General features: G+C 35.7%; 1 protein-coding gene across 2 annotated transcripts; it reads left to right on the top strand.

The window, feature by feature from the left end:
• The first annotated feature begins 1,110 nt into the window (after positions 1-1,110).
• On the top strand, positions 1,111-20,808 carry LOC107552083 (transcriptional-regulating factor 1). 2 transcript variants are annotated; one of them, XM_016233904.1, is made up of 15 exons: positions 1,111-1,407; positions 8,065-9,424; positions 9,504-9,550; positions 10,664-10,811; positions 10,906-11,079; positions 12,566-12,848; positions 12,990-13,044; positions 14,118-14,257; positions 14,733-14,836; positions 14,917-14,992; positions 15,663-15,751; positions 16,739-16,852; positions 17,108-17,224; positions 19,913-20,094; positions 20,188-20,808. In XM_016233904.1, exons 2-15 carry the CDS (start codon positions 8,228-8,230, stop codon positions 20,423-20,425), a joined length of 2,964 nt encoding a protein of 987 aa, XP_016089390.1. In that variant the 5' UTR covers positions 1,111-1,407; positions 8,065-8,227; the 3' UTR covers positions 20,426-20,808. The 2 variants fall into 2 exon arrangements, with proteins under 2 accessions (XP_016089390.1, XP_016089391.1); XM_016233905.1 differs by lacking the exon at positions 1,111-1,407 and adding an exon at positions 3,580-3,853 and having other exon boundaries at positions 10,906-11,058.
• The last annotated feature ends 2,363 nt before the right edge of the window (positions 20,809-23,171 follow it).

Below are 23,171 nucleotides of genomic sequence, written 5' to 3'. Positions count from 1 at the left end.
TTCCTCACGAATGTCCTGAAAAGTTGGTTTTCAACATTTTAATTGTGAGGATATTTTTTTCCTCACGAAAGTCCTCAAAAGTTGGTTTTCAACATTTTACTATAATTGTGAGGATATTTTTTTCCTCATGAAAGTCCTCAAAAGTTGGTTTTCAGCATTTTACGATAATTGTAATAAAATTTTTCTTCACGAAGGTCCTCAAAAGTTGGTTTTCAGCATTTTACGATAATTGTAAGAATATTTTGATTCACAAATGTCCTCAAAAGTTGGGGTTTAACATTTTACTATAATTGTGAGGGTATTTTTCATCACGAATGTTCTCAAAAGTTGTTTTCCAACATTTTACAGTAATTGTGAGGGTATTTTGTCATGAATTTCCCTCAGAAGCTGGTCTTCAACTTTTTACTATAATTATGAGGATATATTTTCCTCATGAATGTCCTCAAAAGTTGGTTTCCAACACTGTACTATATGTGTGAGGGTATTTTTTTTCCTCAAGAATGTCCTCAAACGTTGGTTTTCAACATTTCACTATATCTGTAAGAATATTTTGCCCTAATGAATGTCCTCAGAAGTTGGTCTTCGACATTTTACTATAATTGTGAGGATATTTTTTCCTCAGGAGTGTCCTCAGAAGTTGATTTTCATAATTTGACCCCACTAAAGCTATGTCATAAACTTCTCTTCTCTTTAGAAAAAAAAAGTTTCTTTGACTGAAATCCTGAAACTTTTCATGAATGATTGAGTTACGTATTAGGAGGAAATCAATTAAAAAATCATAATATTATTAGTATGTTCATTATATTAATTTCTTCAATGTACATATTTTATACAGTTCTCACACAAAACACAAAATAATCATAATAAAAAATATGGTTTTAAAATTCTGTCACCTTATATTTTATAATATTTTTTTTTTGTTTTGTACGAGAACTAAATGAAATATGCAAATTGAGGTAATGAATATAATGAGCATAATAATAATAATATATTTTATTATATGGATTTCCTCTATTATTATTTTGCTGAAAAGGGAAATAAAAACAACACTTCTTTTGTATAAAGTAAAAACAAACAAATAAACTCTTATGGTAAAGTTTGGTGGTTTTAATCAGAAAAGGTGTCAATGTGTCATAGTGAAACTGTGTTTAGAGGATGTTGATACGGAAGTGTGTTTTACAGCAGAGGGCACTGCTGACGTTCACTGCAGTTCTCTTTACCGAATTAGAGCTTTGCTTATGGATTTTAGCTCTTGGAAACTGAGCTACTATTTGGAAACAAAAAAAACGTTTTTAGAGCTGATGGCAGCGAGTGTGTGAGTCATGTGATCATTGGATCCTTCACCTGAAAGATGAAGCATGAACTTTATTCAGAGCTTCATCATCTCTCCTTTCACTTTCTAAAAAGGTAAGTACTTTTCATTTCTAAAGCAGTTTTTGTAAACCTCAAACAGTATATTTCATGATGCTCAAAAATGGAAGCAGGTTATGAAAGTATATTGATTTAAATATACTTTAGGCTCATAAAAATATAATTTTATAACATTTGGTCTGATTAGAGTGTTCTGAAATAATTCTGCAAATTCTATTCCTTTAATTTAATATTATTAATTGACTATTTCCTATATTTAAACTTCTAATTTGCACTAAACTGCAGTAGTTCGTGTATTTAACTGCAGATGGAAACAGAAGTTTTCAGTTAACAGGTGCAACTTTATGATCAGATAAAATGTTGATGATGAAAACCCCACTGCAAGTAAAAAGTGTTTCATTATTTTGAAGTTGAAGACAACTGTTTTAATCAATGAGGCCTAGTTGTGGAATCTTAGGTAAGAAGTTTAAAAAGTTTGGTGCTGCACAATAAATCGATTTTTAATTCAAATCTAATTGAAAACATTGGAGGGCATGACAAGACAGAAAATAGCTGAAAACTAATGACACTTTTAGCTAATTGTGAATTGAGCAGAGACCTTGTTTGCATGCACATAATTCACACATTATAGCAAACGGCTTGCATTCAAAACCATATTATGACCTAATTCTGATTAATATTGGAAAACTCTCGTGCATGCTAACACAGTCAGTGCACAAATGGCTCTCGACCATACATAAATAAGAACGTGCGTGCAAGATTCCTGTGGCATCGCTTTTGCGATCAGTTACAGATGGATGTGGTGGGTATTTATCTAAAGATTTTATACTTGTATGCATTGTATATTTTTAACCTAGTGGTTTGATATGGAGATTAGTAAGACGGCACTGCAAGTCTTCTGTTCTCGGACATCAACCTGTCTACAAGAAAGCACAAACGTAAGATAAAACAAATATAAACTTTATATTCAGTTATACATACATGATTTATTCACATTTAAAGCACACAGAATTCTTTAAATTAAAAGAATAGTTGATCCAACAATGAAAATTTGCTAACAATTTACTGCCATTCAAGAGTTTGCTTCTTCATCCGATTTGGAAAAATGTAGCATTCCATCACTTGCTCGCCAACTGGATCCCTGCAGTGAATGGGTGCCGTCAGAATGAGAGCCCAAACATCACAATAATCCACACCACTCCAGTCCATCAGTTAATATTGTGAAGTGAAAAGCTGTGCGCTTGTAAGAAACGAATCCATCAAGATGTTTTAACTACTGTATAAACCATCGCTTCTGGCCAAAATATGAGTTCATAATCCATTATAACACTTCCTCCAGTTCATCCCCGTTGTCCACTCATATCACAATTCACCTACATATTTGTTTAGAACTGAGCTCTCCTGATTCAGACAAGACGAAATAAATATTGGATAGAGGACTCATATTTTAGATGGAAGCAAGGGTTAAAATGAAAAACGCATTAATGATGGATTTCTTTCTTACAACCATGCAGTTTTTCGCTTCACAAGATGTTATTTGATGGACTGGAGTGGTGTGGATTACTTGAGTGGAGTGGTGTGGACTCTCATTCTGACGGCACCCATTCACTGCAGAGGATCCACTGGTGAGCAAGTGATGGAATGCTACATTTCTCTAAATTTGTTCCCATGAAGAAACAAACTCATCTACATCATGGATAGCCTGAGGGTGAGTTCATTTCAGCAAATCTTCATTTTGGGGTGAACTATTTCTTTAAAGGAGACTACGACTTCATATCATACATTCACTGCATATCATTAATTCGAAACGGTTGATGGCAGCAAATCTCTGCCAGTATGCGCTCACCACAGCACACATTCACAGAAACAGTGACCTTTCTTAACATGTGTGAACGAAGAATTGTGGCCAAGCTGTCAATACACGCTAAAACAAGAATAAGGCAACCATAATTTACATTTACATTTGATAAGATTGAAAGACGCACAGTGCAGTATACCACGTACAACAACACTGTCATTATGGACCGTCATTACATCTGACGGTACTAATGTAGATTTCTATGCAAGATTTTACACTGAAAAACTCTTCTTTTTATCCTCTTTCAGTTTACAGCTAACAAATGTATGAGACAAATAATAGCAGGTTGAGAAAATAGCTTGTGGTTAAACCCCGGAAGTCTCTCGGCTTAAAGAGAAAGATGACATGACTTCCTTGAACCCTCTCAGGCCTTTAGACACTTGCTGTAGCTATAAGAGGACACATAAGCATAATTCCTTAGTCAGCAGTATGAACTGAACTTACTTCCTATTTCTGATGTGCCTTTCTGAGTTATTGTTTTTTATCCGCGGTGCAGTTTGACTCGTCTATGTTTGTTATGATATCCAAAGCGTCTTACATGGTATTCAGTGCATCTTGATGGGTCAGTTTGAGAGAGCGGCCTTTTCTAAAAAAGTACATTACGGACATAAAGAAATGAGAGAGGTAAGCATTACTATTTGTCATTATCACAGTTACAATCACAAAAATGCATGCAGCATGTGCTTCTTCTAAAGATGTCAAGACCAATTTAAATACAGACAGCTAATTGAATAAAAAAGTCATACTGTCAGACTATAAGGTGTTGCATGCATTGACCTCAGCGGGGTTGCGGATTGATTTTGTAAGCTTTGATTTGCATATATAAAGATACGGTTTAAAGAACTCAACCACTGCGCAGACTGACATGGTAACGAGTCTCTGTGGAGCCATATATGCAAGCTGCAGTTTCTAAAAATGGTTGTAACTGAAAACACATCACATGCATTTTTAATAGCCGACTGTACTGTTATGAACACTAGGTAAGCTGGGTTTACCTCAAGAGTGGATAAAGTTCAGACAGCTCATAAATGAAACCGTTGAGATGCAACTCAACATGTTGCTCAACTAATGTTGAAATGAACAAATAACAGTCATATATGTCATAAAAACAGGTATTATTTTTGTCATCTCACTTGTGCCTGGGCACACAGGAATTGACGCAATTTAAATTTCATGCAAAGTATTCTTATATGAAAATGTCTAATTAAAAATGTTGAAAGTATTTGATTCTATTAATAATAATGCAGATGTCAGGATAAATGTGAAGCGTCACCCATAATTTTATGCTTAGAAAAAGGCAATGACAAATGTCACTTTTGAACTGTAATAATAAGTTGATACTGCTGTAGAGTTTTCTTCATCGTGATAAATTCCAACATTCCACTACAACAATTTGACAGAGAACAAATTCCAACTGGACTCAAAACTAAAGACTAATTTTATAGACCAATTATAGGTTTGTAAACATTCAGGATGCGCGCGCATCATGGTTGCAGAAAACCCGGGAGAGATAGCCTTTACGGCTAGAGAATTTCACGGATACTGTACAAAATAGTTAGGTTTAAAACGATTATAAATTATATTGATTAGATGTCACTTTCAAAATGTTCTCCGCATATTACAAGAGCTTGTCACCCCGCGATAAGCACTGTTATTCAACGAAATTGACGTTAGAGAGTGGGATAGTCTTACAGATCCGAAACAGGGATGACGTTTTTTGTGGGCAGAGCCTATCTGGAGGCAGAAAATTATGGTTTTCAAGTGGCAGTCTATGGAGCCATGGAATAAAAGAATTTTAAAAAGGTCAATTTGATTATATATTTCAAAATTCTGACTTTATTCTCGCAATTCCGAGATTATATCTCACAATTCTAATAAGGAAAAACAACTCGTCATTCTCTCTTTTCCCCTCGGCTCTTCTGGCTTTTTTCCCTCAGATTTGACAAACTCACTATTTTTGAGTTAAGTCGAGTTATAAAGTCCGAATTAGGAGATATAAACTTGCATTTGTGAGAAAAAAAAGTCAGAATTGTGAGATAAAATAAATAAATGTTATGTAAAAATGTTAATAGTAAGGTTTAAATAATATTTCATGCTGTAACTGTAGGGCTAATACAATACGTCCCCTATGAACAGCATATGTGAATATTATGTAGACCTATTGTTTAAATCAAATTTATGTTTTAAAAGTAGTGTAACCATAGCAGTTTTCATCCATAGTATGTCCATTTAAACGTCTGTGTTTAGCTTCAAATGGCGTCTTTGACGACAGTATTCTATAAAAATTATTTGCATTCCGATCTTGACATCAAAAGGCACAAAAATATTTTTTTCTTTTATTCCATGGATTTTACCCATTTACCTCCACTTGCTCCCAGTGTTTTTCTGCAACCACTATGCGCGCGCAGCTGCAAGTGACGTAACTGTGACGTCTACTCTGAATTGGTCTATACTTGTTGATATTAGTGAATCAACTGTTGCAACTACTCTAACTGTGCCACAGTTAACGTGAGATACTGAATCCAAAAGAACTTCATAATGGACCCTATCACGCAATGAGGTTGAATGTGTTACACCAAGAAAAAAAAAGGGAGAAGCATAAAAAAATAAAATGGAAAAAAATGAAAATAAAATGAAAATGTAAAATTGTATTAAATTAAAAATAAAATAAAATAACCTTCATTTGCAAGTGAATATCCTCATTTGGACAAAAGCCTCTGCTAAATGAATAAATGCAAATGTAAATGTAATTGGCACTAACTTAAAGGCTGATTAGCTAATTGTTAAAAAAACAGATGAGGGTTGAATTGATGTTGTGCCTCAGTAGTGTCATTTTTCGAGATGGTACAGATCTTTGTTTGTCGCTACATACACGCATTGCTTTTAAGTTTATTTTTAAAGGTCTAACAGTCGCCTTGTTCCACTCACTGGTCAGAGTCTGACGGCTCCACACACACTCAGTAAACAGACTAAAGTGAAGATGGAAACTTTCGAAACCACAAAGCGCACTTGAGCCTCTGACACTGAGATGCTGTGTTAATCTGATTCAGAGAGGTGAACCAATGATCTATCTGCAGACTTTTTTCAAACAACACACTCAACACTTGGCCTTTCTAAAGCGCACATGGGTAAAAGTACATGCATGTGTTATTCTATGCATTTTTGCATACTGTTTTGGAAAACAAACCTCAGATTGGGAATACTTTAGAGGTGGAAAATGTTTTTGCAAGTACATTTTTAAGGTATTTAAACGTCATAGTTTTGCTTTGAGGTATATTAAATTCACCCGGCGATGAGAAAATGTTGAATGCATGAAAATGATTTTTAGGACAGCAGCATCTTCCAAAGAGCTTAGATACTGATCAAACTGCCGTCCTATGTTCTAGGCAGACCATGTGACAGGAAGTGATAAGATGGTGTCTGAACTTCATATTCTAGATGTGAGAGGAAGCCTCAGACTGAGTCATGGTGTGAATTTACTGTATCTGCTGTGGGTGGAAAAATAAGATATTATTAGTTTGCTAAAGACCGATTCCTTTCTGTATGAAAAATGACCAAATTAATCTTAAAACACAATCTAGATTTTGACAAGTGTTTGAAAAAAATTTAATTGCAATAAACTGTGAACAATTTATTTTAAAGTGAACATAAAATACACATTTACGCTTAAAAGTTTGGGGTTGGTAAGATTTTTTAAATGATTTTGAAAGAAGTCTTTTGTGCTCACCAAGGTTGCATTTATTTGATCAGAAATACAGTATAAAAGGCAATATCGTGAAATATTATTGGAATTTAAAATAACTGTTTTCTATTGTAATATTGTATACTGTAAAATGTTATTTATTTATTCGTGTGATGCAAAGCTGAATTTTCAGCATCATTACTCCAGTCTTCAGTGTCACATGATCCTTCAGAAATCATAAGAATATGATGATTTGCTGCTCAAGAAACATTTCACTGTAAAAAAAATTCCGTAAAATATACAGTAAAAAACCAGCAGCTGTGGTTGTCGGAATTTTACCATATAAAATATGGTAGCAACGTTTTAGGTTTTACGGTTTTAACTTAAATTTACAGTTAAATACCGTAATTTCATTAACTGATATAATGTTAATATACCAACCTATTGAAGTACTGAAATCTGTTTTGTACCTTTGTAATACACTGATAACCACCAAATGCAGGTGGTGAAGAGAAAGTCACATGATGAACAAAAAAACATCACACTTGAAATGTAACACTGGGAATTCTGGGAATGTCAATTTACGGTTATTCACTGTAAATTATACAGCCTTTTTTCACTTACAAAAACAGTATACTACCGTAAAATTAATGTCTAATACATGTAACGTCCAATACAGTTTTTCACCGTATATAGTAGGGGAATTTACCATTAACCATTTAACAGGTTTTTACTGTAGCATTTTTACAGTCTTTTACCATTAAATTCACGGTCATTTTTTACAGTGTGATTATTATCAGTTTTGAAAACAGTCATTTATATTATCAATGATTAAAATAGTCATGCTGCTTAACATTTTTTTGTCAAAACAGTAATAATTTTTTAGAACCAATAGGAGCATTTATTTGAAATAGAAATCTTTTTTTAACATTATAAATGTATTTGCTGTCACCTTTGATCAATTTAATGCACCCTTGCTGGATAAAACTATTAATATCTTACCAACCTCAAATTTTTGAATGACAGCATACATCTTAACACAGGTTTCTAGTCTTATTGTGCACATTTAAATGGTGCAGGTTATTCCTAAAAGACAAAAATGATTGTCTTTAAAAATCAGCAAAGTATAACAACTTGTTCTCTCATTTTACAGGAAAACCTATTCTTGAAATCAGCCGAACAATTTGAGAGACTCAACAACGAATGACGGAAAAAGCATTCAACTCTTTTATAGTGACGTTCAAAACAGTATGTAATCACGTTCCCTCAAGCCATTAGTTTAACAATACAGAAGTGGCATTTGAATCTTTCTGAAGATGACGGAAAACTTGTATGAGACAAATCATTTCACAGACCACACCAACGGGACCTATTTGTTCCAGCACAGCCCGAGTACACTGGGTGCACCTCACTATGGTGTACCAAACATAAACTCGATCCAATCATCTCCAATGTCTCCTCGACTCAACCACGAGCCGCTAACATCTCCTGGCACTCCAGGACATGAACCTTCTCCAATGCTTGAGATGCCAAACAGTGGCAGGACTTGGGAATATAATCCGTTTGGAAGGACATCATCATGGGGATCTTCTCCTCACGAAGAACTACCAGAGACGTCTCGAATCTATCCATTTAACATCACGTGTCAGAACAACTCATCAATGACCTGCAAAGACAACGGCAGTGTTTCTCATCCTCAAAGACTGGACTCGTTCTCAAAGGCCTTCCCTACGAAAAACATTCAACTTCCCTTTGGCGATAGCAACAGGACAAATGATAATGATTCAGGGGTTTTGCACATGCCTCAAAGTCTCCCAGAAGGATCGGACAGGCAACATTTGGAGTCTCCGGTTTTTAACCCAATGGTCATTCAAGGTCAATGCGATCAGACCGGCTTCCATCCATCAGAAAGCCAAAACTCAATGCACGGCCTTTACCAAAACCATCAACAGTTTCACTATGGATACCAGCAACACAAACCGAAATTAAACAACATGGAGCAGGTAAACAGGAGTCTCCAAAAACCACAGAACTCTTGGCATGGCTATCAAAGCCACCCAATGCCATATCCGATGGCCTTGAATGAACAACAAAGAGGGATTTTTGCACACAAAACTCACCTGGACTCTCAAGAACCTGCTCAATCGCCGACCTATGACCACCGTCAAGACTTCAAAGTCCCAGAGCAGCAGATCTTCCATTACCAAGAGCAACAACATCTTCGTTTGCTTTCCCAACCCAGCAATCCTTACCTTGCGCAAGATCACGTCCAATCGATCCCTGCAAAGCAAAACAACATGTTTAGCGATGCTCGTCACTCGGCACCCAACACACCAGTGTTCTCGAGTCCCAAAGAAGATCAATCTGGTTTCAACTTCCCTCACCGAAGTGAAGACCTCTGCAGTCCGCTCTACCAAAACAAGAGCTCAGGGGTCTGTAAAACTCTTCAACAGATGACTATGAGGGGGGATATTTTTCATCATCTCACCGCACATGCTCCTCAGTGGTCACAGGTACTGTATTTTTTATTTCATTACTTCATTATAGACTTGTTTGCATTTAAGTTAAAGGTTTCTCATGAATACCTTGCAGGCACCTTCACCAAATATTCAGGATGAGGCCATTTCACCTCATTTCAGGTTTGACTCCAACCCTACTTCTATCCATTTAGTCAAATCAAATTCATTTGTATAGAGCGTGTTCTAAATATGCATTTCAAAGCAGCTTTACAGAAAGTCGTGATGTTAATGTTGATAATGTCAATACATTAATGCCTTATAATCATATTTAGCAGGTTAGAGCTGGGTGATAATATAGTTTACATTTTGCAGCAATTACACAACGATTTTGCAATATAGAATGTATAGCCCTATGTGACATATATATATATATATATATATATATATATATGTTTTATATAAAGAGCTGGATATTAATATAGTTACATTTTGCGACAAAAAGTTGGATATAATATATAAGGTAATGTAAAGGTTGGGTATACTTAAAGCAAATGTGGCAACACTTTACTTAAAGCCTTTACGTATAATGCATTATAAAGTGTTATTAAAGAGTATAACGCATTATAATTATTCATAATGTGCATTGCAATACATTATATGTTGTCGTAAATAATTATTACCAAATTTAAAATGAATAGTGCAACAATTGAATTGATAAGTGTTATAATGTGGAACTATGGTTACAATTATTCATGCGATCGTAATGCATTATAATGTGCATTACAAGGCATAATTAATGCATTAAAACTACTTTTATAATGCATTATACATAAAGGCTTAAAGTGTTACCGTAATTGTATAATTCATTATTAATTTATAATTAGTTGATTATTATTAATTCGTCTTCTGGTGATCTTGAGAATTATGAAAGCTGAGGTCTTGTTATATAATTGTTATTCGATTCATAACAACTTGGTGTAGTGACAACCATAATTACTATTTGGTCATGTGTAGCACTGGATTATTGGAGTATGTTTAAGAAAATACTATTTCAGTTTTTCTGCTTCAAAATTTCACTAGTGTTACTTGGTGTCTTTTGTATTTTTTATTTTTGTCAAATTTACTAGCAGTGTCTGAGTGAAAACTGTTTCTACACCCTTTTTTTGTGTAATACATAATATCACTAGTCCTCTAGTATGCAAGCAAAGGCAACTGTGGCAAAAAAACGAAAAACTCAATGCTCCACTAATATTATTGATATATAATATAGTATGTGGATTTGGATTTCTGTAGAGCAGAACCAGGGTTGTCGAGAGAGGATGGATCTCATGCAAAGATGAGATGCACTGTTTGTCACAGGGAGTTCAAAAGTCTCCCGGCTCTGAATGGTCACATGCGCTCACATGGAGGCCTGCGGACACACCCCACACCCCTCAAAATGGTATGAACCAGAGTCATTTTGATTATCAGTGGTTTGTGAAAACTTGCATGCTGATTTGCCCCATTGCTTGGTATTTCTTTCTTTGTTTGAACAGGCTGCTCAAAGCAACCCCATCCTCTTACCTGTGTCAGTACCTGTCAAGGACTACCAGACCCCAACCAAACTCATGCTCAGCCTTCTGTGCCAGCAGAAAGATGAGGAACAAAGCGGTTTAATTAAGTGTGGTGCACAGTCACCCCTCCCGTTGGTACGAAACCACCCTTCCTGTGTGAGTTTCTGGCATTCATATAGTTATTTTTAAAACCTTTTTAGAGAATTAAAAGCTTTAACAACGAGGTCAGAAACATCATTACAACATCGTAAGAATTTATAGACTGCTGATGCTCAAAATATTTTTTAAATGTAAAACTTCATGCTTATGCTGACTTTTTGATAAAAAATTACAAGGGGCACATGAATGCTGCAATATGCATGGATAAATAATTTACAATAAACAGCAATATTCCATAAAAAGAAAAAAAGCAAGAACTGTAAACTGATTTCACTGTGAAAAATAATGCAATGAGCCCTTTAATATATCCTGCCCAGCTCTGTTTTAATAGGAAATGCATAATTAAAAGAAAGAAAAAAGTGCTTCACAAACGAAATTACAAGGTATTTGACTACTGCCTCCAATTCAGGTAGTCAAATACTGAAAAATGGGAACATAAAGACTGTCCAATTCGATTTGATTCATATTATTTGTGATCTACACAGCAAAGTTATATTTCTCTTCTAAATGTGATTTCTTTGCTTTCAGTTAATGTAAACCTCTAAAATGTGCAATCTACCAGATTGAGTTAAGTAGGGCGAATGTGAACCAATCAAACATCTGATAATTGTTTTTGATGTTGGCTGAAACTGTATGCTTTGCACAGGATTTAATGGAGAGAGTAGAATGGGTTACACTTTATTTTAAGGTGTCCTTGTTACAATGTAATTATACATTTAAGTACTGAGTAATATTAATTAACTACATGCACTTATTATACGGTTAGGTTTAGGATTAGGGTTTGGCTTAGGGTTACATGCATAATTTATTGTTATTATAATAGTAGGTACATGTAACGTGTAACAAGGACACCTTAGTAGAATGTTGAAATTAAGTATTATCTTTAGTATTTTTGAACAAAATGACAACAGGAGAGTCTTGATAGTGTTTCGAGTTAAAATTCAATTATGTTGGGATTTAGAACCGTTTCAATTACAGTGGGTTACCATTGTGGTGAAGAATTGGAGCAGACTTAGCATTTAGCATGCTAAAATGTGCTATAGCTCGTTAACAATATGCTAGCTAGCACTAGCTTATAATTCAGTGATATGACAAAATATATATATATATATATATATATATATATATATATATATATATATATAAAATTAAATAACCTTAACTCTCATGGAAATTACTTTGAATTTACTTTATTTGGTCACTTCAAAACAACCTAATTCGATGATGTAGACGTTTCAAATCATGTTTGTGTTTCTTAAAGGGATAGTTCACCCAAAAAAGAAAATCATCATTTACTCACCCTCCATAGCCACTGACTTTTATACAATTTTTTCCCCCATACTATATATGAATATGAAGTCAGTGGTTACCAACTTTCCTTTTTCATTTTCATTTTTGGGTGAAGTGTCCTTTTAACTGATTCATGTAAATCTGACAGATTTGAATGTTAACTAAACCTCACCCCCCACATAACACATTCTAGATAAAGAGATCTGTCTCAGGTGGAGAATGCGCTCCAAAGCAGGTGAAAAAGAGGTACCGCCACTGTCTGGTCCCATTGATGATTCCTCCGCCCAGCGCCGGTCAGGAGTCCAGAGGCGCAGTGCTCTTCTGCAGTCAGCTCAGGACGGCGAGCAGCATGGGGGACGACGTGCCATACACCCCTCCGCCTATGCTCAGCCCCGTACGCCCGGGATCAGGCCTCTTCAGCGCCATCAATGGAAGAGGCAAGAGCAGCGGGGTCGAATCTGCTGCAGATGGGGCTGGTTAGTTAACGCAGTCAAAGTCATTGGCATGACAATAGCGAAGATTAAAGAGTTGTTTTTACTGAATTATTTTAGATGCATTGTAACAGTAGCTGTATTTTTCTAATTATAATATGCATTATCCATGTTTGTCTATAACAGGTGATATGGATGACTGTGGTGAGACTGCAAGGGAGAAAGTGGTTAATGTAACACCGTAAGCATTTTAATGTTTTTACTCAAAGATATGTGTGTAAAGTCAATGTCACTAGCAAAAACAAATTAAACTATGTGTTACATTTTCTCGAGAAAAAAAATGTGGTCTGTTGCCAGGGTGTTGCTATGCAGTTGGTATGGTGTTGATCCTGTAGGTAGTTGTTTATTAGCAAAATATTTAAAAAATCATATTGAAAAAAATATGAAATGGAATAAAAATGTATATTTGGATGCTTTTGTTCTCTCGAGAAAGTTTGCATTTGCTTGAAAAATGTGTTCTCACAATACTTTTACCAATGAATGCAGTTTCTCTGAGACAACCAATTTTTTTCCAGCAAATGAAAAAGCTTTGAAATACCATTTTCCCTCTTGTTTCATTTTTTTTTTAAATTAAGCGTTAGCGTTAGTTCTGGCAGGTCACGTGATTCTCAGCTGATCACATCTACCTATAGGAATACTACACCTATCACGGCATTCCGATATAAGCTCTATTCAGTATTATTCAGCAGCTTTTCAGCTTGCTCCGGAGAAAATTACCCTCCTCCATCCCCAGCTCCTCCTTTCGCCACAGTCAGGACTTGGCTTTCTGATATTCCTTGCTAATCAGACTCCTTTATCTTGAATAAAGTGTTACACTTAAATATCATTAAATACATGAATGATATCTGCCTTGTTCTGTTCTGTTAACCTTAGAGGGGTTATTATTGCTGCTCTCCCTGCTCATTCATGACAGGCTGCATGGATGGGCAGGGAGTTTTTTGCCCAGAACAGAACCATACCGCCAAACCAAACTTTATGCTAAGTATCTATCATTTTGACGATAGTGGTCCTGACAGAAGTGAGTTTATTCACTCAAGTAATATCACACTTCCTCTCAATAAAACCACATGATCTGAGGTTTCATTTTCACAAAAGTGTTTCGAAACATTACACTCTTCACCTTTAAGCTACACCAGCAAAACAATGTGTTATTGCACATCATTTTACTGTCAATTGCCTACTTGATTTATTAAATAATTGATAATGTTCAAATATAAAATGAATAATCAATAACTGTGTTTATGTTCTTTATAGTCGGATAAATGTTGGCAAGGAATTTCAAGCAAAGATCGCAGAAATTAAGAGTCAAACCCTCACAGAGGAAGATTCCCATAATGCTGTTCTTTTGTGGTCGCCCACCCAAGACCTGGATGCCCCTGATAACCAGCAGAAAGGTAACTAAAATCACTTTCAACAACACATTGAGTTAAATGCAGCAACTAGGAGACATGCGGTGATTTTATAATGCAGAACAGACATTTTAAGGCATGATGCAAAGCAAAACATTCTAAAATCATACTTCAGCCAAGTAATTAAGTTCACTACACTGGAAAAAATGGTTTTCGAAAAAATTATTTGAGTACGTTTTGCAAGAAAATAACATTTCATTTTTTCTACTTCAAAATTTCACACTCAATTCAACGCAAATTCTCTTCTGAGTGAAATTTCTTTTCAATTTCAGAGTCTAAATTGTTTCCACAACAGTTGTTTTCAGTGCAGGCTAACAATGATATGCAAGTTTATAGAGTCTAAAATATTTTTAGAGTCTAAAAAAATGTTGAATTTTTAAATGGTTCATTTATTTTTGTGCACATTATGGAAAAAGAAAGCACCAATATCTGATTACTGTTGACTTTTTCCCCCTTTTAGTGGACAATCTTTTGAAAATGGCTTGCTCTAGTGTGCTACCAGGTGGCGGAGCAAACACAGAATATGTCCTGCACTGTCTTTCTGAGTGCAGAGGAGATATTATGGTTAGTATTTTGCGTATTATCGCTTCCTGGCACTAAAACTCATTCTCTAAAAAGCCTTAAAATAACAAATCATGTTCCAGAATACCCTTGAAAAGCTTCTCCTGCCAACGCCGCCGAAAAACACATCCAGCCCCAAAACAGACTATCATTACGCAGGTGCGTAAGATTTTGTGCCCTCAAAAAATACTATTTTCATCTCTCTTTTTACTGTGGTATTCTTATATGCAAGTATTCCTTCCTGAGGAAATATTTTATTATATATAGAAGACTACAAATTAAGGGCCAGATTTACTAACGGCTTGCACAAGCGCAAACCCTCTTTTGGCATTAAACAACTACTGTCAGGATTTTCTAAAGACGCTCTGTGAAAGATTAGCGCTGAAAAGACGTGGACACAGTCATTTTTGTGGCTGATCTTATCGCATATGCATTTTTTGTAGGAGTTTCTCTTTCAGATGCAAAATTCATGGGAGGAAAGTATCTAAATGAATCACACAAAGTGATTTACTAATGTTTGCGCCAGTCAATTTACTGGTATTTGCGCTATTGTTTCCAGCCTAAAAAAGCACGTCTTAAACCAGACACTAATTCGAGCTGTTCTTGGTAGATTGCATTGGTCATTACAGAACAGATCTGTCTCTTGTCTGTGTTCTTTAATCTGCGTACTGTCAGTAGATCAACCGCAGAACTTTCCACTCCTATCAGTGCTTTTATATGTTTGCGCTCTCACGCTATAACTTGACCCGTTTAGTAAATCTGGCCCTAAATACTTGAATCACTGAATGCACCACATTACAGCTTTTCTTCTCCTCTTCTCATCAACTAGGATCAGACAGATGGACGCTTCAGGAAAAACGCCAGCTGAACAAAGCACTTTTAAGTCATCACAAAGATTTCCATCTTGTCCAGAAAATGGTATTTGTGGTCAATTAATATTAAAAGGTTTGTGCAGGTTTTATGAAGGTACGTTTAAGACTTTTTCAAGACTAAGTAAAGAAAATTTAAGGAATAAATTGAATGGACTGTACTGTATGTTCTCTAAATGTAAATGTCTTGTATTAGCAACACTTCAAAACAAATCTCTATTACTTTTTCATTCATTTTACAAAGAAATACGCTACCACTTTATTTTAAGGTGTCCTTGTTACACGTTGCATGTACTTACTATTATATTAACAATTAATTATGCATAATTACATGCATGTAACCCGAAGACAAACCCTAATCCTAACCCTAATCATATAGTAAGTACATCTAGTTAATTAATATTACTCAGTACTTAAATGTATAATTACACTGTAACAAGGACACCTTAAAATAAAGTGTAACCAGAAATACCTTAAGTCTTGAATAGCTCTGCTAATCCACTGGAATATGGAAATAGCTTTTACCGATCACAGTGCAAAAAAAAAATTTTTTATCTTGTTTTCCAGTGCAAAAGATTCTTAAATCAAGATACATTTACTTGTCAACTACTCATCAAAATAAAGCGAGTTGATGATTAAAATAACAAAAATCTGCCAATGGGCTCAGAAAAATCTACTTAATTCAAAAGAGAAACATTTTCATACCCGACTATCAGAAATTTGTTCTTTTTTGTTGTTACATTTCCAACATTTCTAACATTGCATCTCAAGTAAATGTTTCTAGATTTAAGAATGTTTAGATATAGGAAAACAAAACAATACTGAGGAAGAAATTTGCATTTGGGTGATGATTTTCTGCTCTGAAATTATGTTTTTTTTTTTTTAAGGTCTTAATTTGTGGAAGGACGAATTAAGACTTTTTAAGACCTGCAGAAACCCTGTATTAATTTAATCTTTTGTTCTACATTAATATATTAGCATTAATTTGTGACCCTGTGGTGCAGTGACTGTGAGAATGTGTTATTTTATTATTTAGGTCAAGACAAAGTCAGTGTCTCAGTGTGTCGAGTACTATTACGCATGGAAAAAGCGTTTGCGCGTGGGTACGAGAGTCAGTACGGCTCTGTCTACACCTGTTCAAGACCAGCGGGTGAGTTCCAGCACAGTTTTACTGGTCATACTCATCTAAACCTCATGTCACCGCTTTCGCCTGCCAGTATTTGGACAATTAAAGACACTGCATTGCATCAGAAAAGAAAATATTATTAAAAATACAAATGACACTCACTTTTATAAGTTATCTAATTTAATGACATTCAGGCATTTTTTGTTGTGATTTATTATTACATTATATTGTGACTTTCAAATATTTTTTCATGCATAGCCTATATATTTCATGAATTAGGGAGACTGGCCGATAAACACCACCACAGAACCAAATAAAGAAGCCAACAGCAAAACCAGGGAGCCTGAAATATCAGAAAACTCCAGTGCCATGTTTGTCTGTGAAGTGTCAAACTCTGTGAGTATCTGTGAGCCGGTGTGCATACTGAAACCTCTAGGTGCTTTCTCCACTTCCTGTCATTTACTAGTACGCTCACACCTTTTCTCTCAAATATGCTGTATACTGCCTCTGCGTTCTGTCAAACGTGTGCTGTATTAATCTAGATAGTGTGATTGTGTAGTAATCTGTATATAGTAGCCGAATAATGTCTTTATTATTAAAAACATGTTACAAAAGCCAATGTGACATGTTTCTAATAACGGAGAAGACACTATGCTAACTATATTTCAATCATGACAACTCTCGGAAGATTTTAACATTGTGATGGATATGACAATGTTAATGTATTTGGTCTTGGCGGAACAGATCTGCTACGCTGCTGCTGAATTGCTGCTGCTGTTGGTTGTTGCTATAGTTGTAGATTATTGCTGCTGCTGCAAGCAAGTACAGGAACTTGCTACTGCCAATGCATATGGCGATATGGTGTGAGTATTTAAGACATACTGCTGCTGCACAAATAGCATATGAAATAACCTGTAGCAGATCTATACAGGTGGAGCTGGGGAAGGTGGAGGATTTCAGACAAACTCTGAAAGCGCGCTGCAGGAATCTCAAGTGAACGCTAGCCAGCCATATAAATGCAAGGCAGTAAGCTCATTGGCTGCATATGCAGCATGAACCAATCAGCTTGTGCCAAGTCGTTTAACGCTCTGAATATCATTAGTTATGTTAACAACCCGTCAGCCTGAACCATCTAGAGTTTAATGACTGAACTATATATACAATAGCTGATGTTCAGTTATAGGATTCAAACTCTTAAAAAAAAACTAAAAAACTAAAAAAAAGATGATTTGACAATAATAATCCAAAATGACATCCTATCATTATTTATTATATACTCACCTTCAAGCTGTTCCAAATCCGTATGCTGTTCTGTGGAGCACAAAATAAGAAATGTTAAAAGATTTTGTCACACAGGTCACTCCTGAAAAATAAGTGTGCTTACTTGTACTGGATGTACACTTGTAGTGTACTTTACATTTTCGAAGTATATTCATATTAACAAAAAAAACTGTACTTGCAGATGATATAAATCAAATAAAAGACCACTTGAGTGTACTTTAAGAGACACTTTCATAACTATGTTTCTTAACACACTTACGTACACTTTAAGAAGTGCACTTTCTAACAATGTCAAATTAAACGTTAAACAAAGTACATTCCAAATTATTATGTTCTAATAATCTTTTGTCATTATAATTTAAACTTTAGTGCGTTATTTATATTACATTTAAAGTTAATACATTTTAATTGCAACTTGAAATTTAAGTATATTTTAATTTACCATAAACGCTTGTCAGTAACCATATATTAAAGACTAACGAATTAGTTATAAAAAATTACAAACAAAGAAGTACTTAAGTCCTACTTAAGTGTGTCAAAAACACTCTTAATTTCAACTAATTGCATTTAATATCAATTTAAACTATAATACATTTTAATTTATTGTAATTGCAAAAAACATGCCATTAAGTGTCTGAACATTACATTCAGTTAAAGGCACAATATGTAATTTTCGCCGCTAGAGGGTGCATATTCAAAATAAACAAATAGACAAAGGCGTAGTTAGATGGCGCCGTGACTGAGTGTGGAATCATGGGAGTTGTCGTCTTCATCCCCACAGCCGATGCAATCTGATGGGACTCGGGCAGAAATCATGTTCATGGATGAGCTAATGATTTATTAACATAGTAGAATGAAGCAGGGTGAGGCTGAAAGCCGTCGAAGCGAAACGAGGCCGCTGAACGAGCGTGACACACGGCTCGAAAGCAGCGGAGCTTTTATTATGCCACAGTCGACCGCTTCCGCTCCTTCCGGTCGTGCGTATGTGGGGTAAAGCAGCGCTGTTTTATCATACTAGATACATTTGAAAGTTCTGTTATGATGCTACGCTGTGCGGTCGTCACCGGTCTATTAAAACGCATAACATATTAAAGCGTCTTATGTTATAAACAAAACCGGAAATCGAGGGGTTATGACGTCATTGGCGGGCGACACAATGACACTATGAACACGTTCCGTGTCACTACTTAAAATAGCTTATTTCTCGGGATTTAAATATTCCGGTTATGACGTCATTGGCGGGCGACACAATGACACTATGAACACGTTCCGTGTCACTAGTTAAAATAGCTTATTTCTCTGGATTTAAACATTCCTCGAAACGTTTGGGATACTGTAAGTACACAAGTCAGCAAAATATATAACACAGTTCTACTGGTTTTTAGATATTTTAATAAAAAATTCTTACATATTGTGCCTTTAACACTCAAATGTAGCCTTTTAAAATATATTATTTCCATAACAAGTACTCATTTGGAAGGTATTCTAAAGTGTACTTTTCCATACAACGACTTCTGTCAATCTCCAAAAACATATTAAAACAAAAACACATTAAAAGCACCAGTTCCAACAGTTAATCTTTCAGGTTGAATTACAATTTTAGCCTGTAACTCGGACCAAGCTATCATATGACTCCAGAAGACTTGGAATATAGTACATGAGTTGCATGGATGTTAAGATTTAGGGTGTTTCCTTGGCCATTTTGCAACTTCTTAACTGCTGTCTTGTGGAAAAAATGGATTGGGAACAAGTAAGTAATTACAGAACATTTGTTTCTGGGTAAAATTACGATGTTTCTCACAGCAGATGAATGAAGAAACGTGGACCCAGACCAATCTCCGGCTGCTCTGTAGTTCTCCGGCCGAAAACAGAACGTCCACGCTGACCCTGCCTTCGGGTTCGGCTTCTGTGAGAAGTTCTCCCTCCAGCACCACCAGTGGAGACACTGATTCAGCCGTCGTCTTTCCCTGCAACGAGTGTGGAAAGTAAGCCACGTCCTGAGTCAAACACAGAAATATCTTCATACAGTTATGAATCACACTGGTTGCGGTCTGATTCACGATTGCCTCGTTTCATAGGGTGTTTTTAAAGGTGAAAAGTCGAAATGCCCACATGAAGACACACCGGCAGCAGGCGGACATACAGTTGTGGCAGTTCCCCAGGGTTCCTGAGCAAGATCGCGTGATGGTGACACCTGAATGTCCTGTTACACCACTAAAACCACCCATAAGCCTTCATTCTTTAACATGTGACAGAACTGCGGAGGTGAAAACATCCATAAACGACATGTGCAATGGTGTCCGTGCAGGAAACTAATTGTCGTCTGAAGACTCTTCCTGTCCTACAGAGTCCACTAGACTATATTCCAAGTTAGAAGATCCTTCATGTAAATGGCACAGATTTATGTATATTAAAACTAAGGCTAAGGCACAATTTGTGTAAAAAGTATGTAATGTTCTTTGTTTGATCTGTATCTGATATCATGTTGTGTATTATCTGGTTTTGTATCATATTTCTTTTGTAATAAACCACTTGGTAGGTCAGTGATTATCAAACACTCAAACTCAAACAGATTAAACTCACAATGCAGTCGACTTTGCAAAACCGCTTTTCATAAGCGGTGTGACTCTACCCAGCTAACAACATGTTCTGAATGTTATGAAACTTTACTTCTGAATGTTCATTAAACGTTCAAAACATCCAGGATTAAAAATGTGTTTTCGTGGTAATGAGAACGTTAAAGGGACAGTTCACCCAAAAATGTTCCACACTTGTATGAATTACTTTTTTTCTGTTGAAGACAAAAGAAGATACTTTGAAGAATGATGGTAACCAAACAGTTGCTGGTAGCCATTAAATTCCATAGTATTTTCCATACTATGGAAGTCAATGGCTACCAGCAAACATTATGGGAATGTTACTTTTGAATGTTCTAAAACAAGTTGTAACATAAAGAAACGTCCAACGAAAATGAAATAATAACATGAGGACAGAGGTGGAAAAACAAATACATCCTGCCCCATTTTCAGCGAGGGCAAGTGTTTGGAAAAATAATTATCTTAATTATTGAGTGTAAAATATTTTTGATTTATTAGGAAGTTAATAGTTTATAGGAAACACTGATTTCTTGAGTCAGGACTACTCGTACTATAGACAGGTGTGTTTTTGTATTAAAAAAATACTGGTGCGTTTCATGTCCAGTGCACACCAACATTTTGATGAAAAATGGCAAATCGATTTTTTTATAAAATCATGACCCCAAGAATCGATACGAATCGAAATGTGAGGTTTCCAGCCCTACTACACAGTTGAGTGCATAAGTGCTTAGTGTACACACTTGCGTCATTTGGGATGCAACTATTGTTAAAGACCAGATAACTTTGAACAAACATTCTAATAATATGAAAACTTTGAGAGAACCTTGCCAGAACGTTAGCCAAAGTTCTGAGAACATTCCCTGTTAACTGAGAAACCGCTGTGCTGCAGCATCCGGACGATCTGTCAATAGCATTCCGAAATGTGCAAAGATTCCGAAAAGCAAAGCTGCAGCCAATCATCAAAGAGAGATTGATGACATTTGACCAATTACAGCACAGAGAACACTGCAAGCAAATTTCCACTCCAATTACTGAGCAGTATGAGTTTGGCTTGTTTGGTTAAAGGGTTAGTTCACCCAAAAATTTAAATTCTGTCATTAATTACTCACCCTCATGCTGTTCCAAACCCATAAGACCTTTGTTCATCTTCGGAACACAAATTAAGATATTTTTGAGGAAATCTGACACAAGGCATACACGTGGCGCTACTGCTTATGTTAACACGCGCATGCGTTGTTTACATGAAGCGGAAGCAAGCAGATGCATCGTTATATTCTTTCCACAATGGCGGAGCACAGCTGCAGACGGGATGAGGAGAAGAATTGTTTAATTTAGTCATTATTTTAGTTTTCTTTGTGCACAAAAAGTATTCTCATAGCTTCGTAAAATAGTGGTTGAACCCCTGATGTCACATGGGCTATGCTACGTTTCTGGACCTGGGAACATTGCAGTTGTGTTGATGTCTATGGAGGGTCTGAGAGCTCTCGGATTTCATCAAAAATATCTTAATTTGTGTTCCAAAGATAAACAAAGGTCTTACATGAGGGTAAATAATTAATGAAAGAATTTTCATTTTTGGGTGAACGATCCCTTTAACGATCCCTAAATACATTTAACATTGACCTATTTCTTTAATTCAAGACATCGATGTTTGCCTACAAAACCACCACTGGCTCTGCACCCCTTTACCTAAATTCATTACTTCAGACTTGTGTGCCCTCTAGAAGCTTGCGTTCTGCAAGTGAACATCGCTTTATTGTGCCATCTCAAAAAGGCACAAAATCACTTTCACAGACTTTTACATTAACTGTTCCCTCCTGGTGGAATGACCTGCCCAACTCAATCCCAGCAGCTGAGTCCTTAGCCATCTTCAAGACTCGGCTAAAAACACATCTCTTCCATCTTAACTTTGCCCTCTAACTTGAGCCCTCTCTATTCTAATTCTATTCTTTAAAAAAAACGTGCCCCTTTTAAACGTGCACTATATTCATTTACTAACTGCTTGTTTTCTTAAAAAAAAAAAAAACTAACGCTAGCTTCTCTATTCTTTTTGCATTCTATCAGTTTTCTTTTATTTATTATACAAAAAGCAAAAAAAGGCCTCTTACACTAGCTTGCTCTATTCTTTTTCTATTCTATGTTTTCTTTTTATTTATTATATAATTAAAAAAAACACAAACCTTGCTAGGTGTACTGCGTTAAGCTATGAGACTTGTTATAGCACTTGCATATTATTGCTCTTTTGTTTCTTTTGATTGCTTTTATTGTCCTCATTTGTAAGTCGCTTTGGATAAAAGCGTCTGCAAAATGACTAACTAAATAAATAAATATCAAGTCGCAACATCTAACTACTGGGGTGCTTCAGGGCTCAGTTCTTGGACCACTTCTCTTCTCTGTCTACATGGCATCACTAGGTTCTGTCATTCAGAAACATGGCTTTTCATATCACTGCTATGCTGATGACA

This window comes from Sinocyclocheilus grahami, unplaced genomic scaffold (assembly GCF_001515645.1).
Source record: "Sinocyclocheilus grahami isolate Dianchi unplaced genomic scaffold, SAMN03320097.WGS_v1.1 scaffold440.1, whole genome shotgun sequence".
NCBI classification, from domain to species: Eukaryota; Metazoa; Chordata; class Actinopteri; order Cypriniformes; family Cyprinidae; genus Sinocyclocheilus; species Sinocyclocheilus grahami.
The sequence above is the reverse complement of the archived record's forward strand: the minus strand, read 5'-3'. Positions and strand labels throughout refer to the sequence as shown.

Bases quoted from the DNA above. Each gene is read 5' to 3' on its own strand.
- LOC107552083 (XM_016233904.1), top strand. From the start codon at position 8,228: ATGACGGAAAACTTGTATGAGACAAATCATTTCACAGACCACACCAAC. The intron at 11,080-12,565 runs GTGAGTTTCTGG...AACACATTCTAG, and splicing joins TACGAAACCACCCTTCCTGT to ATAAAGAGATCTGTCTCAGG. The intron at 16,853-17,107 runs GTGAGTTCCAGC...TTCATGAATTAG, and splicing joins CACCTGTTCAAGACCAGCGG to GGAGACTGGCCGATAAACAC.